Consider the following 25,145-nt stretch of genomic DNA (forward strand, 5'->3'; position numbering starts at 1 on the left):
TGTCCGAAGATCGGTATGCTGTCTCTTATATTCTGCGATATGTTGCGCAAAAAAACGAATGAACACAGGGGAAAAAAAAACGATGTAGTCGGAAAGAATTCAAACTATGTGCTGGTTTTGTTCGCTCTTGAATCGGCTTATATAGGGACGTTGAAACGTCACGTTGAAAAGCGTCGAGTAAAGAAGGCAAACCATTCAGGCCCAGCTGACGTCAGAGAAAACCTGCGTGTAAAATCGCCTTCGCGTGTAAATGTGTATACAAGCTAGCAGATGTATTGCGCAGTCATCTCCCCTTCTCTTTCAATGAAAAAAAAAAAACTGTTTCGCGCTCTACTCTGGTCCTGATCGTTCGTATCATAAATCCTTTTTGGGAAATGTTCGCATCCTATGCATGTATCGCAACGAGCGGGCAATATTGTTCCGTCTCTTTTTTTCCGAGTGACTATAGGCATGCTCACCGGCGCGCTTGTTCGCGCAGAGCCCTGGTTGCCCTATAAGAGCTTTCACATTTGAGCGGTATTTCATTCAACACTTGCGTGGCTCATGTCACGAAACATTCGGCATGTTTGATTCCGCAACCGCTGCGTAAGGGCTCCTTTCCGCTGATTTCCTATAGGGCGAAATCGGGCAAGTTTTCTTAGCGGCCCGCGGGAGAACACACACGTACGCCATGTCTGCCACTTTGAAGTGCGGGGCACTTAGGGGTCGTGTGGCATATTGAATGTGCGCGAGTGTTCTTCCTTTTGTTCTTCGAGAGCCTTCATGATCGTCGCTTATTATCATCATAAACAAAAATCTACTTCAAAAAAAAAGATTAAGAGAGGGGAAGAAGTGAATAGGAAATAATGAATTCGAAAAAAAATTATGAAAAATGATAAAAAGAAGAGAAAAAGAAAGAAAAGAAAGAGAAAACCGAAGAGAAACAAAGAGGAAGGCTGCATTGTACCAGTGATACCGTTTTTGTTATAGAATCCCGATTTCGTGAATATTCTTCAGGATTCTATACGACAATTTGGTTGCCAGTTCAAGATGATCTTTCTTTTGCTCGGAATAATAAATGGTGCCCCTCTAGCAAGTTGGAAGTGTGTTTCACAAAATTTTCGATGCCGGATTCCGCCTCTGAAATGTTATTTACGCATGCAGTCTGGTCAGGTGCCATCTCCCTTTCGCTTTTACTGTCGAGAGACAGAAAACGTCGATCAATATTTGCTTATTCTCCGTTCGTTCCGCGAGAGAGAGGAAGAAACGTTTAGGGAATATATTCAGAAAATGAAGCATTGCTCTTAACTCTGAATCCTTTTCCTTAAGCGGGCTTCTTCTCTGGGCCACAGCAACAGGAGTGCCTGCACAGCAGTTTGGGAATTTCTTGGAGATACGAGAAGGTTTACCTGTTAGGTTATTCCCAATGGAATTCTACTTCTTTGGAATTCTAATTCATTTATTCATTTCGATAGTCTGTCCCTACTTTATTCGTCGGTAGCATTAGAATTCTGCTGAGATTTGGGTGCACGTTAAAGAACCCCAGGTGGTCTCAATTTCCGGAGCCCTCCACTACGGCGTCTCTCATAATCATATAGTGGTTTTGGGACGTTAAACCCCACATATCAATCAAATCAATCATTAGAATTGTCCATTTTTATATTCCCAGATTACTGAACATTTTTTATCAAAATTTGAAATTCTCGTTTCCCCGCTCTAATTAACCGCCGATTTCATGGCTAATCACCCCGTAATAGATACGAGCCATAACAAGCAAGCAAGGCTGGCCAGCTCCGCTATTCTTTTTGCTCATCTATTGGTATAGGATTTGCAATTCTGTTACATTAGTACTTTCTTAATCTTTAACTAGACGCCCCGCCGCGGTGGTCTAGTGGCTAAGGTACTCGGCTGCTTACCCGCAGGTCGCGGGATCGAATCCCGGCTGCATTTCCGATGGAGGCGGAAATGTTGTAGGCCCGTGTGCTCAGATTTGGGCGCACGTTTAAGAACCCCAGGTGGTCGAACATTCAGGAGCCCTCCACTACGGCGTCTCTCATAATCATATGGTGGTTTTGGGACGTTAAACCCCACATATCAATCTTTAGCTAGACGATCTTTAACCAAATAATTAAGAATTTATTTTGAAAACTACCTGCTTCTTGGTCGAACCCCCAGCGTCCGTGTGTGCCACTGACCGAGATATATTCTTCAGGCTGAACACCCCTGTTGTGCGAATCAGCTTCATTTTTTTCTTTATGTTATGGGCGTTGCCCGAGTGATCAGGAGCGAAAATCGTCCTTTAGCACCTCCCCCCCCCCCTTTTTTTTTATAATCTCCGATCACCATGCCGGGGTACATAACTGCCAATTAGAAAAAACCGATTGGAGCCCGGCCGGCGGTATTGGTGATTGCATCGACTATATATGCCTCCCGTGTTGTGTAGGAGGACACTCAAATCACTCGACCAGCGTCGCTGCATGCGGTTCCCTTCACGTCCCGGCCGGTTCACAACTCTCCGAAGAGGTTCCCAACTCTTTGAAGGAACCCGGATATCTAACAAACGTATATTGACTACCTAGGTGTATACTCTTATGTAAAACTTCGTTTATGGTGATTATGCTGTTTGCTTTTAATTTTTGATGTTATTCAACGCACCTTCTGTGAAAACTGTGCAACTGACACCGAGTTTGTTTGTTAACGCTGGACGCGGGCTATCGATCCAGATAATTGTGTATGTATGTTCGTGCGGAGAAAAAAAATTAGCCCTTCATCTTAAATATGACAGAGAGAGAGAGAGAGAGACAGACGGACGCACGGACGGACGGACAGACGGATAGATAGACAGACGGACAGACGGGCGGACAGACGGATAGATAGACAGACAGGCGGACAGACGGATAGATAGACAGACGGGCGGACAGACGGATAGATAGACAGACGGGCGGACAGACGGATAGATAGACAGACGGACAGACGGATAGATGGATAGACGGACAGACGGATAGATAGATGGATAGACGGACAGACGGATAGATAGACGGATAGATGATCAATATTTCTCGAGAATGTTACAAGCTGTTCACCCCATTCCGGCGTGTGGTGTTCCGAGTGCGTATACTGTACAATTATGGCTTTGCGGACACAGTCGGCTCTGTGCCGCGGCGGCCTTAACTTCGCGTGTCCGGTCGGTCGGCGCGTCCAGCGAGCCGCGCACAATAGACAGATCAATCACGTGTATACGGCGCTCGCGGTTCCTTTCTCACCTCTGCGCCGCCGGCCGACTCTGCGGGTTCTCGGCGAGGGCGGTCACCTTTAATTCCCCCCATTCCGTCTCCGCGGTATATTCTTCTTCTCTCCTTTCTTCCTCCATTAAACTTCCTCGCCATTGCGGCCAGCAAGAGAAGAGGCGGAGCTTGCCAGACCGGCCGCCTTGCTTCGGGCAGACTGTTTCGGCGGCGGTGGTGTGGGCCCACGACGACGGCTGGCATCGTTCCAACGGAGAACCAGTCGCCGGTGCGGGTTGCGCGAAAGCGCCGCCAGTCGTCGCATTATGCGCGGCCGCGCCGCTTTATGAGAGCAATTATCAGTGCCGTGGTTGTCTCGGATACTCTTCGTCTGTGAAAAGGCGAAAAAAAAATCTAATAATCAACCACTCACTCAATTATTTATTTGACGTGCCCAGAAACAATCATAAGGTACTTGTGCAGGCGCACGCAAAAAAAAAAAAAAACAATACAATGCAGAGAGTCCCTTGCCCCCCTCGCTGGTACGCCTATGCTGGCTACACTGTTAGAAGAAGAAGAGCATCATTTGACTTTTTTTTTTTTCCTGGGTGTGTTCTGAAATGCCACGTAATGACTCTTTTTTTTTTTATAGAGGCACTGTGACTCCCTTGGGAGGTCATTACTCTCTATACAGGTGATTCGCGCGACCCACAAATACAATTGACGTGTCTCTTTAAAGGGAGTCGTTCGGGTGGCAAGTCGAGCCTCACCGTGACATACACAACTCTTTGTTTTAAGATTAGTACCGTCAGGTTTTTTTTTTTTTTTCAGATTTCGGTGAAAAGACCTGGCGCCTCCGCGACTCGCTCGAAGCGCGATCGACGCTTCGCACTCGCTCAGCGAAGTGCGAACAGCAAGAAAATTGCTTAATTTCTCTCTCTCTCTCGCTTTTTTTTTTCCTTTTTGGTGTACGACTTTTGTGCTGGTTAACCACGTAGTCAAAAAAGAATTGAACCAATCTTTAGTGCTGACTTGCGAGCTGTCTCTAGAACGTAAGAGAGGTCACGAATGATACCGATTGTGAAAACTCGCGTATAACGGACGCTATACTGGACGGAAATAATTATCTTAGTATAATCCTAAAGCTGGTGCGGTTGTAAAATCCTAGAAAGTATAACGGCAAGATGGGTGAGTGTGGAGGAATTTACGGCAGAAAAAGTGTAATGCGTGATAGAATTTGGTGTTTGCGTTGTCTCAAGGTCCATAGATTTGAAAAAAAAAAGGGGGGGGGGGGTGGAGGAGATGTCGGGACTTCTCGTTGTCCGACTCTTTTTTGTAAAGAATTTGGTGTTTGTGTAGTTCGGCTCTCTTGTGCACGCACGGCTGGCTCTGGGACGGTTGTGTAATGTCCTTTCTTGTCATGCGTTCACCGTTCACGGCCGACTAATCACTCTGATAACGTGGGCGGTGCTCTGCTCGCGCCACTGACGAAGCGTGATAACTGTAAGAGAGGAAATGCGGCACCTTCGAAACGACGTTGCCGTGGCGAAACGATAGTCGTTGTAGCGAAACTTTGTTTGGCCGAGTCCCGTGCTGTCCCCGCTGTTGTCCTGTGAATTCTGAAGATACGTGCGTCATGACGTGGCATGTGACGTCATTGTGTACATTCTTTTTTTTTACTTTCGTTTGTTCCTTTAGAAGGAAGTTATCGAATCTATAACGGACATTAGAGGGACGCTAAAGACAAACACGACTTTTCTAGCGTATTGAAAAAAAGTACAATTTCACAATCTTGGAAACACCTCTCTCGCCTCGAGACGGGTGCTTGGTAAGCGATAAAGTGCCGGTGGAGACGCCACCTTCAGATTCCCGCACCAAACACCGTGACGTCATACAATTGAAAGGCGTCTATTTGGTCCTACGTCGCTTCTAATTCAAAAATATGAAGTACATTGCTTTATATGGGTGCCATAGACCTAGCATACGAAGTTCGAAAAAAACTTCATCGAGCCAGTGTAGCGAAAATACGAAATATATACTTTGAAATTCGTGACAACGAGCGCGAAGATTTCGGCGCGAGATTTAAAAATCAAACTTCGACCTTGATTTTCTTCGTTAATAATAAACTTATGATCGTGAAAAATGTGGCATTGTAGTTCTCGGAGGGCAGCTTATAAATCTAAACTAAGTCGATGTTGCTTTTAGGCGCCCCTTTAAGGAAGAGAAAAAAAAAAAAAAGAAGGATGGGGATATTACCCAGTTCTCAGACCGGCTCACTAGGCTGACCGACCTGTGCTGAAGAAGTGGTTGAGGGCAGTAAAAGATCAGTCATACATGTAGGGCGAGTACGTAGAGTTGGCTGAAAGCCAATGCAATGCCTTACGAAATATCGTACCTACAGTGATCAAACCGCACAAACCTGTGCTCACAGCACTCGACAAACATAGTAACAAAGCGGCAGCCATACTTAAAATTTATCGCAACATTAAACCAAATATCGCCGGAAGGACGTTCGCATTTTGGAACCTTTAGGCAAGACTCACTTTATAAACAGTAGTATACGTTTTAAATACACGCAATTACACAACCTTATAGAGTACTAACCCTTGCAAATATTGTGACAAGTTTGCATACGGCCATGGAGTTTATTATTTTCTCCTCGGGGTTTCGCCTATTGCGGGTTGTTTCCGTGCAACCGAAGAGCAGAAGTTCACTGTCACGTGGACATCTCAAGGGTCTTTCTCGCGAGAGGAGGCAGTAACGTTACGCCATCTACATACTAAAACGTTTCCCAATCTAGTATCACTTCATAAATTCTACCCGCAGTATACTATGCAGACCGTTGCCCCGGCTGTGGAAAACTCGCCTACGACCTTCCATGTCTCGATCGAGTGCACTGCGAACATCTTTCCTCCTTCCTTACCTGCTTTCCTTCACCCTTTACGTAACGAGGAGCTGTGGGATGATGCTCTCCGCGATGGACCTCCCGAGGCCCTCCGAGCTCTGGTACAGGCAGGCCCGGCTCGTCGCTGGAGTCGTCCTAAGGATCCCGGACTATAGGGGTTCCTCCCACGCCCTCCTTCTCAATGCTTTTGTAAATAAAGACGTTTCTCTATCTATCTATCTATCTATCTATCTATCTATCTATCTATCTATCTATCTATCTATCTATCTATCTGTATATCTATCTATCTATCTCTATCTATCTATCTCTATATCTATCTATCTCTATATCTATCTATCTCTATATCTATCTCTCTATCTATCTCTCTATCTATCTATCTCTATCTCTCTCTATCTATCTATCTATCTCTATCTCTCTCTATCTATCTATCTATTTCTATCTATCTCTCTATCTATCTCTATTTCTATCTATCTCTATTTTCATCTATCTCCATTTCTATCTATCTCTCTTTCTATCTATCTCTCTTTCTATCTCTTTCTATCTATCTCTCTTTCTATCTCTTTCTATATATCTATCTTTCTATCTCTCTTTATCTATCTCTATCTCTCTCGATCTATCTATCTATCTCTGTCTATATCTCTATCTATCTCTATCTCTATCTCTCTCGATCTATCTATCTCTATCTATATCTCTATCTCTCTCTCTCTTAAGGGTCTTGCTTTCTCCGTGCTGGTCTCATCTCTTCGTACACTTCCATAGTTCGATGAACCGCCGCGCGGTTACGTGTTCGAAAATGCGTCGCAGTCAAGTGTCGGCTGCAGGGAGGACGCGACCCCTTTCGGCGATGATTTCTCACCCGCCTTCGACGCCCTCTGCAGCTGCTTTTCCGTGGGAACGTCGCTGGCGTGTGGGAAAACTGCCGAGCCGGCGTCGTCTCTTCGATATCCTTACCATCCGACGAGAAAAAAAAACAACAAAAAAAAAACTCGCAGGGTGACTAACGCATTCGCCTAAAACGATTCGAAGGCGAAAGCTTTTTTTTTTTTTTGTTTCTTCTCAGTCGATTTGTTGACCCTCCCGTGATCGAAAAGATGCGGCACCTAACGTGACTTTGCACTGCTTCCGTGATCGGAAATAATAATAATAATAATAATAATAATAATAATAATAATAATAATAATAATAATAATAATAATAATGTGTGGTCTTTATCTTAAAGGCCCCAAATCGCCACGTGATAACGAGAGACGCAGCAGAGGATTGCTGTAGAAATTTTGACCACCTGGGTGTTCTTTAACGTCATGTAAGACGTGGATAGTCGTGTACGACGAGGATAATGTGTACTTTTTTTATTTGTATGATACGCTTAGAGCTGACTGTGCGCAAATATGTGCATACGCCAATTTTCATGAAAACCAATGTAAAAAAATATCTTACATCACATGAATAATAATCATATAAAAAAAACGTTCACATGCAAGTTACGCTTTTACAAGAAGTACATATGCTCGTGTTTCAGCATTATTTAAACTCTTTCAGAATTGGGTTTGTACATTTTTTTTTTCATTCGAGCGTGCTAGCTGCATGCATGCGGACGCAATAAAAACGGAAAAATAAGTATGATCCATTGGTTGTCGCACAGAAATGCGGAGTTAGAGGAGCCCTGCGACACAATTTAAGCATGCTTTTTTTTTTTCGTCGGTTCTTCTGGTGCTGTGGAATGCGCCGATATCGTTGTGCAAGTGGCAACTCTGAAATCGAAGCTTTAATTATTTTTAATTCACGGAACAAATTACCTTGATTTCAGACAACGGCGACACGAATAGGCTATTTTTTGTTATAGGAAGAGACGTCATGTGACGTGACGACAAAGGCCGTTCGTTTTTGATTGGCTTGACGTGGCAAGTATATATAGCGTGCCATACGGTGAATACTGAAAATGGTAAAAACCCTTTTTATTCTTTATCAGAAAGGAATAATTTCTTTTTCTGAACGATGTATTTTCAGAACGAACATGACACTCAATCGTCTGTGAACTAGGCTATGGTACGCTAGATGTGGTATGGAACGAGATACGCTAGATACGGAACGAGGTATGGTATACGCTAGCAACTAAAGGTGGAAACGCTACCGCGTTTTTAGTGAGCCAAAAATGCAACATGAGGCGGACGCTGGCATTGCCGCACAACTAAATGGTCGTGCATGCAGGCCGAAAAGTGTCCCTGCCTAAATTGACCATTTGCGGGAAAACCACTGCGCATGAGCAGTAACCGCACAGGTAGCGTTCCTGTACAGGCGTTTTGGTTTTGGTTGGAAAACATCAGCCTGGCGTTCCATCAATATGACCCGTAGTAACGGCGAACACCGTACCTCACAGACGGTGCACAAGCCGTCCTCACTGAACCTATAGTTAATCGACAGACATTTCAAGGTTCAACTTCAAGTGTGTAACATAATGTTCTTCTTAAAAGAGCAGGCGTAATGAGCCTGGCGAACCATCGAGGTAGCGGAGTGCAGGTACCACCTCACTTGGTTATTTCTCGGGCTGAAACGCGAGAAATTCTTGTTTTACGCCGTGTATACAAACGTCAACAGAATGTTTTTCTTCTTTACCTTCTTGTTTCAGTAACGGGCATGCGATTTTGGTCCTAAAGCAACAAAACAAGCGTTTTGTTTTCCAACCAAAAGCGAAGCTTTCTTGTTTACACGACAGGGGGCGCTCACTTTTCCGCAAATGGTCAATTGTACGTACGTATCTTACAGTTTGACCGTGGGAGCGTCTGCTACCCGACGCACGTGGTTCGTCGTAATCACGCTAGCGACCTGACCACCCGCAGGTCGCGGGATCGAATCCCGGCATGTGGCGGCTGCGTTTCCGATGGAGGCGGAAATGTTGTAGGCCCGTGTGCCCATAGCAGATTTGGGTGCACGTTAAAGAACCCCAGGTGGTCGAAATTTCCGGAGCCCTCCACTACGGCGTCTCTCGTAATCGGAGCGTGGTTTTGGGACAGTAAACCCCACAAATCAATCAATCAATCAATCTACTGCGGCGTCTCTCATAATCATATGGTGGTTTTGGGACGTTAAACCCCACATGTCAATCACGCTAACGACGCCGTCAAGAATACCGGCAGCTAGGTGCTGTGTGAAGGCCACCATGGGGCAGCATTTCCGGTGTGTCTTCATGAGACGCTAGCTGTGATTGGAAGTGGTTTTTGACGTCAGCACGCGAGTGAAAAGCGAAAGAGAACTTTTCTCGTGGTCGTCTGCTATAGAGTTCCGAACTTTGCAGAACTCGACGATAGCGCGAGAACAGAACGACGACAAAGAGACAAGAACGTTCTGTTCGTCGTTTCGTTCTCGCGCCATATAACTATCGTCATGTCATACCGACCAGCCCAAGCTGCCACATTTCAGGACATTTCAATCATTGCTACACTCATTCCGGTGCTATAATATGGCTGTCGCACAAGTGTCGCAGGGCCCCTTTAAAGGTTGTTTCTCCGGCCGTAAACAAATGACGTATGCGCCGCCGTTCACAAAAAAATAAAAAGGCCTAACGAGTGTTTTGTGAAACGCACCGGGAAGTTTGCGTATACCGTCGTATATGTATAAAGGTAATTCCTCTCGGCAGTGGTCGCTTCTGTGTGTCGACGAGGAACCCATTTCTCTCGATTAATTTATTTCATTGGTACACACCTGTTCGAGTTGAAACTGGCGGAATTACGCAGCGTATAGTTCTCCTCTGAGCTGCCCGATTTTGTTTTCAGTTAGCATGCATGTTTCTCGCGGGGATGCGGCCAAGATGTGGCTGGTATACGCTTGCTCGAAAAACGTTATTAAATGATGGGCGCAAACGGGGGGTAATTTTCGCTGCCGTATCTGCCTCGCCTACAATGATTGCACTCGCATCTCGCGCCGTCGTTTACGAATAAATTACTCCCGACTTTTGAGTTTCAGAATATGTATTGACTTTCCTGGCGTCTTTGTCTTTACGTCAGTGTGATCCGGATCTACTACCGTAATTCGAAAGTTGTTGCTTGGGTTTTCACTACTTAGTTCACTTAGTTACTTTCGAGTTAGGTCATAATAGCTGCGGTCCGGTTACAAAAACTTGTAGTGTTTTTTATGAATTCGTTGGCATAATTATCTGTTGGCTTCGTGAATCGAGTAACCAAATACACTTTGGCAATCCGCTTGATTTCTCGGTACCGTCAGGGTTCGCTGTCTGATTCTACGTGAATTGCGTTCGTGCGTCGTGTCGACGCTGCATCAAACGTGAGCGACGCTTGGGCTGTATTCACTCGGCGGGCCTAATCGCAACTCCAGCCAGCACTATACGGATTGCGTGCTACGTCCCCTTACGCCAGCCGTTCCCGCTTCGATCGGCTCGAGGCCTTTCGTGAAATGACGGAGGCCCAAATTACAATTGGGATCCTCGGGGGAGCAGTGCCGAAACATTCGCTTGTACCATGTATTCTACCCCGCCGTGTATTCTACCCCGCCGTGTATTCTACCCCGCCGTGTATTCTACCCCGACATGTATTCTACCCCGCCATGTATTTTACCCCACCATGTATTCTACCCAGCCGTCTGTGGAGGAATCCGAATCACGTCACATCACGTGACTGATCCGTCCGAGATCACGTCCGTCGTGTGAATGCACGCTGCTTCATCGGCGTCCACGTGCTCTGTTTCTGGTTGAGAGAGAGAGAGAGAGAAAAACGTTGCTGTTCGAGGAAGGCGTGACCCTAAATGAAGGCCAAGGTCATGGCGCGCCCCCTCACATCCGAACATGGCTACCGCGCGCCACTCATGAGTCACGCCCGGCTCGCCCCACCGGAAAAAGGGGGGCGGTGTCTCAACCGTCGGCTGTGCCGCGCACGTGACTTCGAACATCTAACAAGGCAGGTCGTCAAACGATACACCGAGGCGTGACAGTCGCTGACGTAACTGAATGCAGGAACAGCGCAACCTAGAAGTAGTTACTTCGTAACTACGGAAGCGAAAAAACAAGGACAGAAAAGGGCGCTGGCTTGTTGAAAGTCAGCGCTCTTTTCTGTCCTTGTTTTTTCGCTTCCGTAGTTACGAAGTAACCACTTCTAGGTTGCGCTGTTCCTACATTCAGTTATGTCCTACCAACTTGCCCAAGCTTCCACGCTTCATAGTCGCAGACGATTTCAAAGGATCAGCACCCCTCGATTATCGCCTGCGAGAGCGCAGTATGGCAACAGCTTTGGGGCACTGCAGGTTGCGCAAGCCGAATTTTGGTTACCGTCATCATAGAACGTGTGTGTAGACGTGTGGTTCAACGCAGACCATCGAAACTTTGTGGTCATTTTCAGGTGTGGCCCTTCGGGCGTCAGTTAATCCGGCCACTCTGCTGACAAGGCAGTCGCCCATGTGCAAGATTAACCCCCCTTCCGATCTTGTCTATCTTGCTCCTAAAACCTAACTCATCTTGAGTTTTAGGAGCACTGACACATCAGTTGTGCTATGTGGACCTGAGTTACTCTTTTTTTTTTTTAATTATTGGCGCCTGTATTCCCTACGGCATGAGTTAAATAAAAAGGAAAAAAAGTTCTGTTTAATAGATGGATTTCGCTACGATATGCCTTACGCATGTGCGTATGCTAGTTTTTTCTTGGTTTGCAGCCTTTGCTGTCAATAAATGTTTGGTATATAGTTTGGCGCTCATCCGTTTCTTCTCCTCGTCCTATATCTTCATGTTTCGAGAATCACGCTGGAAATAACATGTTTAGCAAACATTCGCGTGTATATGTTTGTAAGAAATGGCACTTGTGTTCCCGTAAACTTTGGCGTGGCGTTTTCGCGCTGTTTTCGGTAGTAACAACCGCCATTTCGAACTTCACGAATGTTTTTTTTTGAATTGACGAGTAGATGTCGGCTCGTAACGCTTCAACGCAATTTTACGAGCTTCAGCACGCTGCAACTTCGACCTGCGTTACGGCCGGGCCGACGAAACGTCCACTTACGACAAGTTTTAGGAGCGAAGCTCCTCTTAGTCTAACCTTGTCGCGCGTAACCGAGAGAAGGGACGAGAAAAAAAAAAGAATGCAGTATCTCCCGAACAGAATAGAAGTACATACAAACTACATACAAACTTCAGTTGAGTGAGGATATTCTAGATGGCGCTTTACCGCTACTCTCCGATTTGCTGCTGCGCGGGCTGTGCCTGGGTACACGGAGAACGAGTGCCTCTCTCGGTCTCCATGGTGGATCGTTCGTGGGGCATGGGCGAAGCAGAGCGGCGGGCGCGTTGAAGACTCTTGCGCTCGGCTTCCTCGGCTCGCGTCTCGTCGGTGTCACCCGCGCGCCGTCCGCATTCTCGAACGCGAGCGGACGCGTGGATGCATGCACGGACGGACGGACGTTTCGCTTCACTCATCATCATTCACTCTGTGGATGTGCTGTGATTTATTTTCTTTTTTCTGGTACGTACTTTCTCGCGGAGACAACGGCAGCGTTGTCTCCGCTTCGTTTCTCCTCTCCCGTTTATCTCTCCACCACAGCGGTTTGCTGCACTCGCTCGCGACGTTTCACTCTCCTCCTAGCAGCGCTCGGTGTCCACTTTGCGGCGCACACAGGATAATAGACACAAATGGGGAGAGGAGGTAACATAAGTTGTACACAAAGTACACACAAACTCCACACACAAATTGTAGATACACGGAAATAAGCAAATGGAAACACAAGTTAACACCTCAGCGCTGCTTCGCATCCCCACATGGTTCCCTTTAGTGAGTGAGAGATGGCGTAATTTTATTTCTGTCGTTATTTCTAATTTCTTGCTATACATTCTCTCCGTTTTTGTCTATTTCAGGCTTGCTTCCATTTTTTTTTTTGCTCTCTTTTCTTATACTTGATTTTGCCTCCACTACGCCAATCGGCGACAGCATACGACAACCCGAGTCCCTGAAGGACCACAACTGGCCAGGACGTGTGATTAGATTCCGGTGGAAAGGAAAAGAGCGTGAATTATGGTGACAGCATACTTTTCGCGATCCGAGTAGGAGTTATATTTTGTACCGGTGCCATTTCCTTACTGCACAAAAAAGGAGCCATCCTGGTGACGGCGAGTTAAGGAAAAGACGCTATAGGGGGGTCGTAGCAGGGTTTAAGTCGCGTGAACTGTTTCGCGGCAAATCGTGTTCAAAAGTGACCAAGACGGGCATGTGGCGCCCCTAGCGCAAGATCTATGAACCAAAAATATGAAGTCCTAATAACTTCTTTGTGATTACTTAAAGCGCACCGGAATAAGGGCTTAAATTTCGAATATGTATATTATTGTTCATTTTCGTTTGCTCTTATGTGGCTTACAAGGTAAAAGAAGTAGAGCGTGAAAAGTGGCGCTGCTTTCGTGGCCTCTGCAGGGAAACGGGCGCAGTTGCGCATGCGCGCGGCCCCACGGTGTTTCAAGAGTGGCTCGATTACCGTCGCGTCGGGCGTGTTGCATGGAAAAAGCACGCGAGCTTGGCAATGCGATCGCTGCGGCACGCGAAACGCCGTTAACCTACTGCTTAGTGGAGAAAATGCTACACTTCATGGGAGCTGGCGATGCTGGCGCTCCGTCGGATTCGTCGTTACCGCTGTAGTCCGTCGAAGCATGTCGCTCTAGCGCTCCTTGATAAGGGTCCTATTTTTGCGGTCGCATGCGAGCCACAATTTGTTCCTCTAACTCGCCCAATTTGTGAAGAGATGACATCGGAGCCGTCCAACTACGGCCGCACGTGAACTACTATGCGTGCAGTGTCGATCACGCGTAAACGAGTCGTTTCGTTTTCGAATACTTGGCTTAGCTCGGCTTGGCTAAAGTCGAGAAGTCGACCTGTGCACGGCCTAAAGTACTTGCATAAGAAGCCCAGGGAAAGTGCTGTAACTTTTGTGAAATTTTTTAGCACGCTAGTAAGCAGTGGTTGCGGAACTGCAGGCTTGACAAACACAACATTGCGTGTTTGTACTTGAGGCTTTACTTTTCATGACTGCTGGCGTTACAGTGGCGTATAATCGCCATCGCGATCACAACCGCTGTCTTCTGCTACAGTGGCTAGAATAAGCCACTGTACTTCTGCAGCAGACTGTGTGTAATCACGGAACACCTCGCCGCGAATTGGAAAATTCTAATTATCTATGTTCTACGGTATTTTCCGCGTTACCGTACCGTGATTACAAGCTCTTGCCGGTAAGTTTTCCGCTGCACTTAAGAAAACGGATACCAAAAGTATCGGTTGTGGGTCCGTTTAAAATTAATTCGTTATGACAGTCGTTTGGTCGGAAGCAACTTCTTTGACCAGACGGATCGAGGACGGCTGCGTGATGTGTATGTACTCTTCCGCAATGGGCGCGTGCTTTTTGAACAATCTCTGATTGTGCCCGTGTCACGCGACCGAGGATGCCGCCTGCTTCCCTGTGCACGTTGTTTGCGGGGAAATCCTAAACGTGTGGCTTCATTGGGTTGTTGTTGAAACGAGCGCTTGCGTGCGCACTGTTTGTGCAGAAGCCTAATTTTCCGCGCCGTGACGACGATCGACGCGAGCACTCGGGTAACATTTCGGCCGCGCAGTGGTACTGACGTTCGTCTTGAGATCCAGTGCATTACCTTTTTCAACACCAGAGGCGGACCCAGCCATTAACTTTAGGGGGGTAGGTGGGGGGGGGGGGATCTCTACTGGTGTGTTTTTACTAGTTACATCACCGCAAGGGCCCCGTCACAGTATAAACTGTTAAAATATTGTCACGGTGTCGTGACGGGACGATGGGAGCAGACTCGATATTCAGATAAAGCTTTATTCGGCCGAACTTGTGGCCGGTAAATGGGAAGGTCAGATTACAGCAGCACGCTGGCACTGATAGCGACGAACAGAGCGTATAGTTTCCAGAATTATCTGCTATATTCGCGAAGTGGACGTAGTCCTAACAAAATGATCTACTGCAGTCGTGTGAAGCTTCTCGAACACTGCAGGCGCGCTTAGCGCCGAGAATTACTGACGGGGCGATAACAAAAAACATAAAGGTGCCAAACGAGAGCATGTCTGAACCTTGGCTCGTATTGCGCACGGCGACTGTACAATTCCGGATTTCAGAAGCACAATGTAAGATGGGCATCTAGTAAACGATTTTGTCGCGGTATTTTTTTCAGCTAACCAATATTCGAAGGAATACCCCGTCACGTTACTTTTAAGTTTGCCTCGGGGCCGTTACCCGGGATTTTTTTTTTTTTTTTTTTTTTTTGCGGTGAGAGGAAAGGGGGGGGGAGGAGTTGAACCCACCTCCGTAGTTACGGTAGTTACGGCCCTGGTTCCCCTTGTCTACCCTGCTGTCGCCTCTTCCCGTGCCTTCACAACAGTGCATTGCAGGGAAACCTTTTTTATGATCCTGTAATATAATGAACTCAACTGAGCCTTTCAGTTTACCTCGCTCAGAGGCTCCCATTTATTTTAGTACGTACATGAACAAATCACTACGATGCGTACGAGACGGTTGTCTGCGGCATGTCTTGGAAAACGGATGTGAGCAACTGACGTTTCTGTCTTTCTTTCTTTCTTTAATGGGAATACGCGTCCTAATTGTTTTGCAGGTGCTGGGTTGTCGTCGAGCGGCGTCCGGCGGAGCGCGGTGGGTGCGCGGCGTCCGGCGGCGGGGTCTGATGCTTGCGCAAGCGAAAGCATGGAGGGCCAGGCCCCTAGCCCCCTGGAAGCGCGCTTCGCCCCGGGGGCCCCCTGTCCGCTACAGCAGCACTACGCCAGGATGCTCATGCAGCAGCAGCACGCGGTGCCCACCTCCGCAGGCACCCCCTGTGAGCCTCTCTCGCCTTTCCTCACTTTCCTGTGACGGTGCCTAACACCGAACATGTCGTCCTTTTAATGTTCGTTGGACATGGACACTGACGGGAGAGGAAACCATTAGGGAATTTGTGTGGATCCTCTGCCATGTGTTGTACGCAATGTCTCCTCTCGTTCAAAGAGTGTCCTTGCGGTCTATCGGTGGCGCCATCTGGCAGCGTTGAGGTCAACCAGGCCAGTACAGTACAATTAGTGACACTAGCCAAGAGTACTTGAAGCAGGGTTTAAAAGTTGTCGAGAGGAGAAGTTATGCCTGGAAAGTTGAGCTAGACCTTCGCCATTTTACTAGAGGTAGGATAAGGTGCGACTGGTACCAAAGAAAAAGTACCATGTCTCTCTCACATGCCCCATGTCACAATGTTGCATGGCGCCGCCGCTGCCAGCGACAGATGTGGTGCCGCTGTCGCATCCAGATTCACTCACTGCACGCTCTCTCGTGTCACTCTCGTAACCTCCATCGCCTGTGCATGTTGCAGTGCGTCGATATCTGCTGAGGCTTCTTTCTGCGTGAAGAGTCTTGCGCTTCAGCGCGTCCTGTTCTGCTTTGTTTGCGTTGCGGGTTTTCATCGTGCCCAGGTGTTGCGTTCCCGGCTGTAGAGTAGCTACAGGAAATTAGAGACACCTCGACATTTCTTTTGAGCCCACGTGTACCCGATGAGCGAGAGGTATGGGACCACGCTATTTCTCGTGCGGATAAGAAACTGCCTAGCACCTCACGTGTGTGTGATATGCACTTTGATGAGAAGGACATCCTGTAGACTTTCACTCACGTCATATGGTAAGAAGGTACGAATCGCCAGAGGAAAGTGGGACCTCGTCGAAGGATGCGTTCCACGAATATTCCCGAATTCGCCCGCTTACCTTTGTCGCGGGGCCCGTGACAACGAAGCGAAAGCTGCCCGATAGGAGTGGGGTATTTTCCAGAATATCATCTGCGAAAAAGAATAACCTATCTCCGAGCACTGAGCTCGAAGACAGTGAAATAAGTCCCGACATGCCGTCAACTATTGGCGTCATTTCGCTTCAAGACATAAAAAACGTTTGTTTGCCTTCTGCATGCTGGCGGAAAGTTGTTGAAAATGGCGAGACAAGAGGTCTTGTGGCGTTTCTAGGGCTCAAAAAAAAAAAAGAGCGCCATTTGTGGAGAAATGCGTTGTAGTCGCAGAAGACATGACAGTCGCCATTAGCAGCCGTCACCATCGCTTGGCCAAATCACCCGGCAATGCAGATACCGCCACCCGATTGGCCGAACTTATGGAAGACATAGAAAAGCTAAAAGTGTGTTCATGTTGTCCCAGTGCATCAGCAGGCAGACTCCTGAGTAATAACTACGAAGTGCTCACCGATACCCCAAAGTGCGGTCTCCGCTCGAAGCTTTGGCTGCAGCTGTGTTAACCGGTTTCATTAGAGGAACTCCAGAAGAAGCAGAGGGAAGACATGCTCAATAAAATGGCCGCACGCGTAGCTTTTCGACGGTCTAAGTTGCTAAAAAATGTGACTGACAAAAAAAAAGCTGTATATAACCAGACAAAAGCCACGAGATTGCGCCACATAGTTGTAGTTTATTTTCAAGCACAAAAAACACAGCCACAAAAAAGGATGCAAGACATTGCAATTGGGTTTTTCGCGTCTAAAAATCTATTGCGAACGTACACCAACTAGCAACTAACCGACAGACTCGTATGTTATGCTGTATATATCAAGCAGTGTTTATTGTGGGCTGTTCAGAAAACCATAACTATACTGTATTTGTCTTACACCGCTTAATATATTACGCAGTATTAAGTTTCTGCGGCAGCACAACAAATCTCGATAATATACTGTTGGCAAAGCTCTTTCAGGATGGCCGCCACGGCGTCTTGCTACGACTACACGTTTTCGTCTGCTAGCGGAAGCTTGTTGCGCCGCCAGTGCCACCAAACCGGAAGCTGTCCCGGCGCCGTGTGACGAGTAGTCTGACGCGGGGAGTTTTGCAAGTTACCTAGTCTAGAAACGTTGGTTCAAAGAGCGTCGTTGCGATCTATTGGTGGCGCCATCTAGCAGCATTGAGGTCAACCAGGCCAGTACAGTACAATTAGGGACAGTAGCCAAGAGTACTTGAAGCAGGGTTTAATAGTTGTCGAGAGGAGAAGTTGTGCCTGGAAAGTTGAGTTAGACCTTTGCCATTCTACTAGAGGTTGGATAAGATGTGAGCTTGCACCAAATTAAAAGTGCTGTTTCTCTCACACGCCCTATTAGTTTAGGATGACTATTTACTCCAAACAGACATTGGTCAACATGTCTCTTTGTGTTTCTGGCTTCCTTAATAAGGAGCCTCAAAATCCTGGCAAGTTTTACAAGGTCACGTTATAAATACTCCTCCAGATATGTTACTTTTATGGGAACAGCAACCTCTTGAATTATAACTAACCTATCATTTATGTTAGCAGAAGAAGAGCACTTCATCCTCATTTGGGCATCACCTGCATTCTTGGAGTAGAGGCAAATGCTAGCTTCACATGTGTTACTGAGAGGTTTCTAGAGCGTCCACTTCACAATTTTTTTTAAACCTCCTTGTTCTATCCTACTTCTACACTTGTGTAAATTATTTGCAGCACTATATTTGAGCTTATTGCCTTCTCAATTATTTTTTTTCTTTCAAGAACAGCCATCATACGCCAACAATACTCTCTTAGTCAAGTTATGTTGATTGCTACAATCATCTGGCTACTTGGAATGACCTAAAAGTTGTGAAAACTGGAACTCTTGGCTCTCCAAATCTTTGTCACTTGCGCAAAAGGCCCACAAATGTGAATTAGTTTGCTTGTTGGTTTCGTTGTCACATAAGCAGGGCTCTGCGTTTTTGGAGTTACTTTTTAAATTTAAAGGGTGTTCTGTGGAGTTTATATTTTTGATGGAAGTTCTGCATTGATCAAAAGTGAATTTTTGGTGAATCTTTAGTTCTCTGAAATTCAGAGAACTCCAAAGTTAATTTCGCGTTATTCTCGATACTCCTATATTATAGATGAAATGATATTAGAACTCGTAAACAACAGAACACCCAAAGTGCATTTTATTTGTTTAGAAGGCTTGAAATGTTGCCCTGCTTGAGAAACAAAGCTGGCCTTTCTTGAGGGCAACATTTGTTTGGTCATTCTCGCATAAATTTTGTCTGCGGAAGGAAACAGTACACGGCCTTGCATGGTGATCAGTGTTGAGTATGTACATTTGGCCAACATTGCATTTTGGCCCCATTCATGTTTTGAAATGCACACTTCCCTATCTCTTTCTTCCTCTGGGCATCTTGTGGCCATTTCGGTGGAGCAAAGTTTGATGAGAAAAAGCACCAATACAGTGTTCTTGTAGGAGGACGTACCATATAATTTTTTAGACTGTGAACCAACTAGTCCAGCGAAGAGTTTTCCTCTAGCTGCTCTAGTCAAACATAATTGTTAGTGTTGCTATGGCAGTAGTTTTGCAAAGTGTTGCGAAAGTGAAACTGTTGTCAAAAGTGATCACTTGAAAATACATTCCTGGATGCACCGCAAGCATTGGTGTGAAATCTACTTCCTTGCCTGTGCTTGTTTGCTATGACTTGAGCAAGGTTACACCAACTTTGCTGTTTTACTGCACAGCAATATCTTGATTTGTGTGAGTTTGCACATTTTGGAAAGTAATTGAAAAGCACAAAAGCCACAGACAATGGAGACACATAAAACACCAGTGCTTTTGTATGTATCTCTTTCATTTTCATCATTCACACTTATCAAGTACCCGGTTCATGGAACACCTTTCTTCTTCATTGTGTTTGTGCAATCTAGTGTTTTGTGTGGTTGATGTTGGATGTGTCTTGTGCAGTATTCCCTTACCTGAGCGCTCTGAGCAACAACGCATCCAGCCCCGGCGGGAGCCCTCTGGGTCCCCTGGGAAGCTTCCGGGCTCCGCATACGTCGCCAAACATGGCCGCAATGCGCCAGTTCTGGCCCCCTACCCCTCCACCCGATAGTGAGTGATGTACCTCCATTGACTTCGAATAAAGTTTTGCGATTCCTACGTAGATGCGCTCCAATAACGTCTTCTGCTACAGTACCGCATCAAAACTGACTTAAGGCATGCAGGGAAGCCAATCTAGTCTTGCACTTCACGCAGTTAATCTCCATGTACCTTGAAGTACTGAAGGAAATACAAAATATGGATACATTTCTTTTTAAATAACTCGGAAGGTGAAGGGCTGAGATTTTGATCGTGTGGGTTAACCCATTAGCTTTTCAGATGTGTTTGCTGTCAAACCCTTTATACAGAAGCGACCAATGCGAACACTGCACTTGCTTATTGGTACTTTCCATGTTTTGCGGATGCAGTGTCAACTTCTCCTGGCTACAGTCGCTATGGGGGGAGCTACTACTCTCTGTTCCCACCTCTGAGCTCCCCACCCGACCCCTTTGGGCCCCCTGGAAGCTTGTTTCCTCGCTTGGCACACACTGCTTCCCACTACCCTTCACTTCTGGACAGAGGTGAGCTCTTGTTTTTCTCTGACCAAGTCTGACATTGGCATCATTCATGTGCCGTTGTTTTGTTCACTATCCCAATGGGCTCAGTCACTCAGTTTAGAAATCAACTGAGTATCTGTATTTTGTATTTCAACAATAAGAGAAGGCATCACAGCCAGATTTCGTGCCGCGACCACTCGGTGGCGGCTTTCTTGGTTAATGCTTCTTCAAAGGGCCCGTAGACCACCTCCAATATTTTTTCAAGCATTTCAAGTAAATGCGCGCATCGTGTGCAGAATGCCGTCGCAATCAACGATTCTGCACGTGACAGCGCTACGAGCCGCCGGCGCACCACAAATTCCAAGAAGCAATCTCTCCTCTCCGAGCCTTTTGAGCCCCCGCGTGACGCGCCGTGCCTTATCTTTGGCACGCTGTACCAAATATGCCAAAGGTGCTGTCTGTCCGCGCTGCTTGTTGTTCGTCGTGTTGCCTGCGTGAGTGTAATACGCGAAGGGCGCGGGGTGACCTCGTAAAGGTACATCGCGTTGGCAATCTTTTGAAGGCATGTGCGCAGTGCATGTTTCATACCGGCGCGATTACGACATCCACGGTTCGCCAACAAGCGCGCAACTGACGGAGTTGATGGTTGGAGTCGTGGCAACTGGACGTAGATGGTGTTTCAAGCAGCACGTCAGCGATGACGTATGCCACGGGAGATTGGGAGGGACGCTCAGTGAGAGGACAAAGTGGCGTGGGAAAGGATACCAGCAGTGGGAAGCGCAGGAAAGTGCGAAAGGCGTGGCCGTCGCGGTTTTGATAATCAGATTCGTCTAACTCCGCTATTACTGCACTGTTTGGAAAAATTCACGGCTCCGTGTTCATCGTACACTCGTGCACAATTTCCCCACAACAAATGAATTTCGACCTCTGGGTGGTTTACGGGCCCTTTAATAGCCAAGTCATGTTGGAGCCCAGAAGAACACCTAGCCAAGTCATGTTGGAGCCCAGAAGAACACCGAGTCTTGGTTTGCTGCCAGCTAACACTGCAAGGCGTGGCAGGGGAGCGTCACAGAGCAACAGGAGCGTGACATAAGGAACAGGAGAGTTGCTGCAGCCAATAGTTGACTAAGCAACAGCTACATCAGCAGCGGTTACGAATTCTGCTGACTCGAAAGGATGAAAGATCTTACTGGACACTGTAGACTAAACCATTAAAGTTGGCCTAAAAGGGGCTAAGCTCTTTACGCTATGGCTCAGTCCCTCCTCCGTAGTAGCTACCCCTTAATTCTCACAATGTTCAACTAGATGGTGCTGAACTGTAGCAGTACGTGAAGTGATCACTAGATGGCGTGAGCACGTGTTGCGTGTGGTTTAGTTTGATAGGATGGCTGCCTGCCATCCTATCAAACTAAACCACACGCAACACGGACAGACACATAGATGGACAGACAGATGAACAGACGGCTGAGCTGAGAGCCAGCAAAGCTTCGCCCCACTCATCATCATTCACTTCCTGGTTAGGCTGTGAATTTTTAGTGCAGGGATTCCCACTTGAAGAATGAAAGGGAACTATGATCACTGAGCAGTTTCAAGGTATATTTATCGCATGCTCGGGGATCTCCTTAATTGTGTACATAAGCAGTCTTAAGATCGACGAATAATTCTCTCTTGCATTTATGAGTTTTAAGCTCTGATATCCACGCACTGTAACATTCACTAGTACATTCAGTTGGGCTAATGGTCAACATTTCAGATGGCGGATTTCTCTCGCAAAGCCTGGGCTCGCCCCTGTCGCACTACGCTTCGGCACTGTCACCTCTTGCCAGCTCTTCGTTGCTGTCACCACCCACATCGAGTTCGACGGGCACAGATCTGAGCCACCCCGGAAAGGTGCTTGACGAGCCAATCACACCCACAACACACAGCCATGCTGACAGTCTGCTGACCACCGTAGCACCGCTCAACTCATCCACGCAGAGGTATAATGGTCACTTAGTTTTGCATAATTAGCTCCTGTATGGACTAGTTTCATAAATAAGCATTGTACTTTGCAGTGTCCGACCATTGAGCAAGCCTCCAAATGCACACACGAAGGACCGCTGCTCAGAGAAGTCTCGCTCGAAAAAGTCGTCCCAGAAAAGCACGAACAAAAGTGGCCCCACCGACCTGTCGATGGGTGCCACTCAAGCGACCGCTGGCCGAACAAAGACTGTTGAGAAGTGCTCGCACTGCACCTGCAAGCAGCCACCACAGAACTGTGGCACCGTGACCAGTGCATCGTGGTCTGAGGACTTGTCGGACAATGGTGGCACTGCCGCCACAATCGGGGTGGTGGCCAGCTCGCCGCCGACAGAGCCTTCGACAACTGTGGGCATGTCGTTGCATTGCATTCCGTCTGATCAAGTGACGTCAACTGGTGAGTGCTGACCATTTACGCTGAACAAGGTGCACGGTTTAACATGTTGCAAGTCAACATTGCTTCATTCCAAAGGCAATGAAATGTAATTTAATGAGTGTAATTTTTTGTTATGTGCAGTAACAATCGGCTCTCAGTACTTGTTCAAGGTATTGAAAAATGTGTGTACACTAGCATATGTAAAATGTATTACTAAAAGACGCAGCTTCCTCATAATGAAACTGTGAAAATCATTCAGTTTTTTTTTCTATTCAGCTGGATGTACAGTACTGATGAATAGCAACTCGACATAAAAAATTTATGTATATATACGGCTCGCACGTGCAATTCCACAATGCAAGCATGTCATATCGCTGCAAATCTGGCCGCTAAAGTTGGCTCTGCTGTAAGCGTTAGAGTTGAAATTACACCAATATGACACGAAAATAAGGTGGTAACAAAATTTCTTGCATTTCTTAGTCATAAATTGTGGCATTTTATTTTGTGAGTACCGGTATTGCTACCGGAGTAGCATATGTGATTCAAGTAATGTTATCCTGCTCACGTGAAAACCAGTGGTAGCACTATCATTGCATCGGTATTCTGTTTAGATCATTAACTTTATGACTGGATAAACATTTAAAAATTCAGTTAAGAACTTAGTCAATAGACTTATGGATAAAAAGACATGTCGGAGTTGAGTGCTTGATGATGCAAAAGTGTAAATTACCACGATAGACAGGAGAACAGCCATTGATACACGAACTGCAGAAACTTTAATGGTTTGACAAATGCTGATTTGGAGATCTGTATGCTCGAATTTATCTTCTTTTATGAATTGTGGTTTCATGCTATTGTTGGCAAGTATGCCTTAAAAACTTTGCCAAGCTTCGAAATTGGAGTGGGACTGTTTAAAACGACAGGTCGCAAGTTCTTCGCAAGTCCGAACTTTAATTGAAACATCACTTAAAATGCATTCATTCATTGTATTTCCTTCTAGGTGTTCATTGCATTGAAAGGAAGATCTGCAGTATATCAAAGAATAGCTGAAGGGCATGTTCATATTGTTATGGTGAGAATGGAGAATATATTTATAGAGTGTTTATGGTAACTGCACTGACTGACTAAATGGCGGTTAGCTTGCAAAGTCTGAAAGTGTTGTCTGCTTTCCGGCGATCTTCATTGCATCGCTCTCGCATGATTCCCTGGCAGCTGAAGCGGCAACCCTATGCATTGAAATACGAAATCGCATGCGCGAAATTGTGTTGTGCGCTTAATTCAAGCATACAACCTGCCAACTCGCCTAGCTTGGCTGTTTTAATAAAATAAACTGCTCTCTTTTGTTTCATAAACGCAGTTCCATCCCCATCGGCGCATCCGCCACCCTTGTTGTCACCAACGGGGCCTGCCGTTGTCAGCTCGTCGACTCCAGATGTCAGTCTCACACCACCAACTCCCGAGGCGGCTGCAGACTCCCCAGTTTCCAACACACCCCCGTTGCATTCTCCTCCACAGTCCTCTCCTCTTCGCAACCTTTCTCCCATGCCCAAACCCACACCAGAGTTGTCTACAAGCTCTCAAAAGGACACCAGTGTTTTCCTGGGAGGAGATTGCAGCTCAACGACAGACGAGTGCCGTGCCATCGCTGCCGTGGCTCCCGTGATGCCCGTCAGTTGTGTGACACCTGTGAGTTCGGTGGCCCCCGTCGTGAGTGTCGTCACGCCTGTGAATACTGTCTCCCCAGTCAAAGCTGTCATTTCCCCCGTCAGCACCGTCGCACCTGTCAATACCGTCACACCTGTTGTCAGTACCGTCACACCCATCAATAACGTCACACCCATCCCTTCCACCGCTACGGCCGCCGTCACCACTGCGGCAATCAGTTGCACATCCACCTCAGCCAGTGCCTCAGTCACATCTACCCCAGTCAATCACGTCATGCCCATGGCGCCCGTCAACCCCGTGGCTGCCGTTGTCCCACGATTACCGTCGCCAAAGGAAGAAAAAGAAGAGATGCGACCGGAGTGTCGCTATGCCATGGCAGTCACCAAGCGGGAGCCAGCGGATCTGGAGCAACGCGCTGCAGGCCCCGCGCTTGTGCCTCTGGGCAAGAATGCAGTCATGCTTTCGGTGCAGCAGACAAAGGTTGTCTCGCAGACCAGGCTCCGCGGTGGCAGCAAGAGCAGTGGGCTTGCTGTGGGCGTGGCCAAGGCCTCTGCCAAGACCACATCGGTTTTCTCCACACCTCTCGGCTCGGGCACAGGTTCGCCCAAGGTGCAAGAAGTGGCTCCGGTCAATCTCAAGGTAAGA

General features: G+C 47.0%; 1 protein-coding gene across 2 annotated transcripts in view; it reads left to right on the forward strand.

Annotated features, from left to right (window-relative positions):
- LOC119179427 (uncharacterized) overlaps positions 1 to 25,145 on the forward strand; it is a 169,530-nt gene that overhangs the window by 89,783 nt on the left and 54,602 nt on the right. Inside the window, exons 1-7 of one of the 2 annotated variants that reach the window (XM_075868626.1) lie at positions 14,177 to 14,311; positions 15,707 to 15,925; positions 19,809 to 19,955; positions 20,312 to 20,464; positions 22,194 to 22,419; positions 22,495 to 22,856; positions 24,193 to 25,139. In XM_075868626.1, coding sequence (XP_075724741.1) covers positions 15,796 to 15,925; positions 19,809 to 19,955; positions 20,312 to 20,464; positions 22,194 to 22,419; positions 22,495 to 22,856; positions 24,193 to 25,139 — 1,965 coding nt within the window. In that variant the 5' untranslated portion in view covers positions 14,177 to 14,311; positions 15,707 to 15,795. Of the gene's footprint in view, positions 1 to 14,176; positions 14,312 to 15,706; positions 15,926 to 19,808; positions 19,956 to 20,311; positions 20,465 to 22,193; positions 22,420 to 22,494; positions 22,857 to 24,192; positions 25,140 to 25,145 lie in introns of those variants that run through there. The other variant, XM_075868625.1, reaches the window with a different exon arrangement.

The sequence above is a fragment of the Rhipicephalus microplus genome, chromosome 7 (assembly GCF_043290135.1).
Source record: "Rhipicephalus microplus isolate Deutch F79 chromosome 7, USDA_Rmic, whole genome shotgun sequence".
Classification (NCBI taxonomy): Eukaryota; Metazoa; Arthropoda; class Arachnida; order Ixodida; family Ixodidae; genus Rhipicephalus; species Rhipicephalus microplus.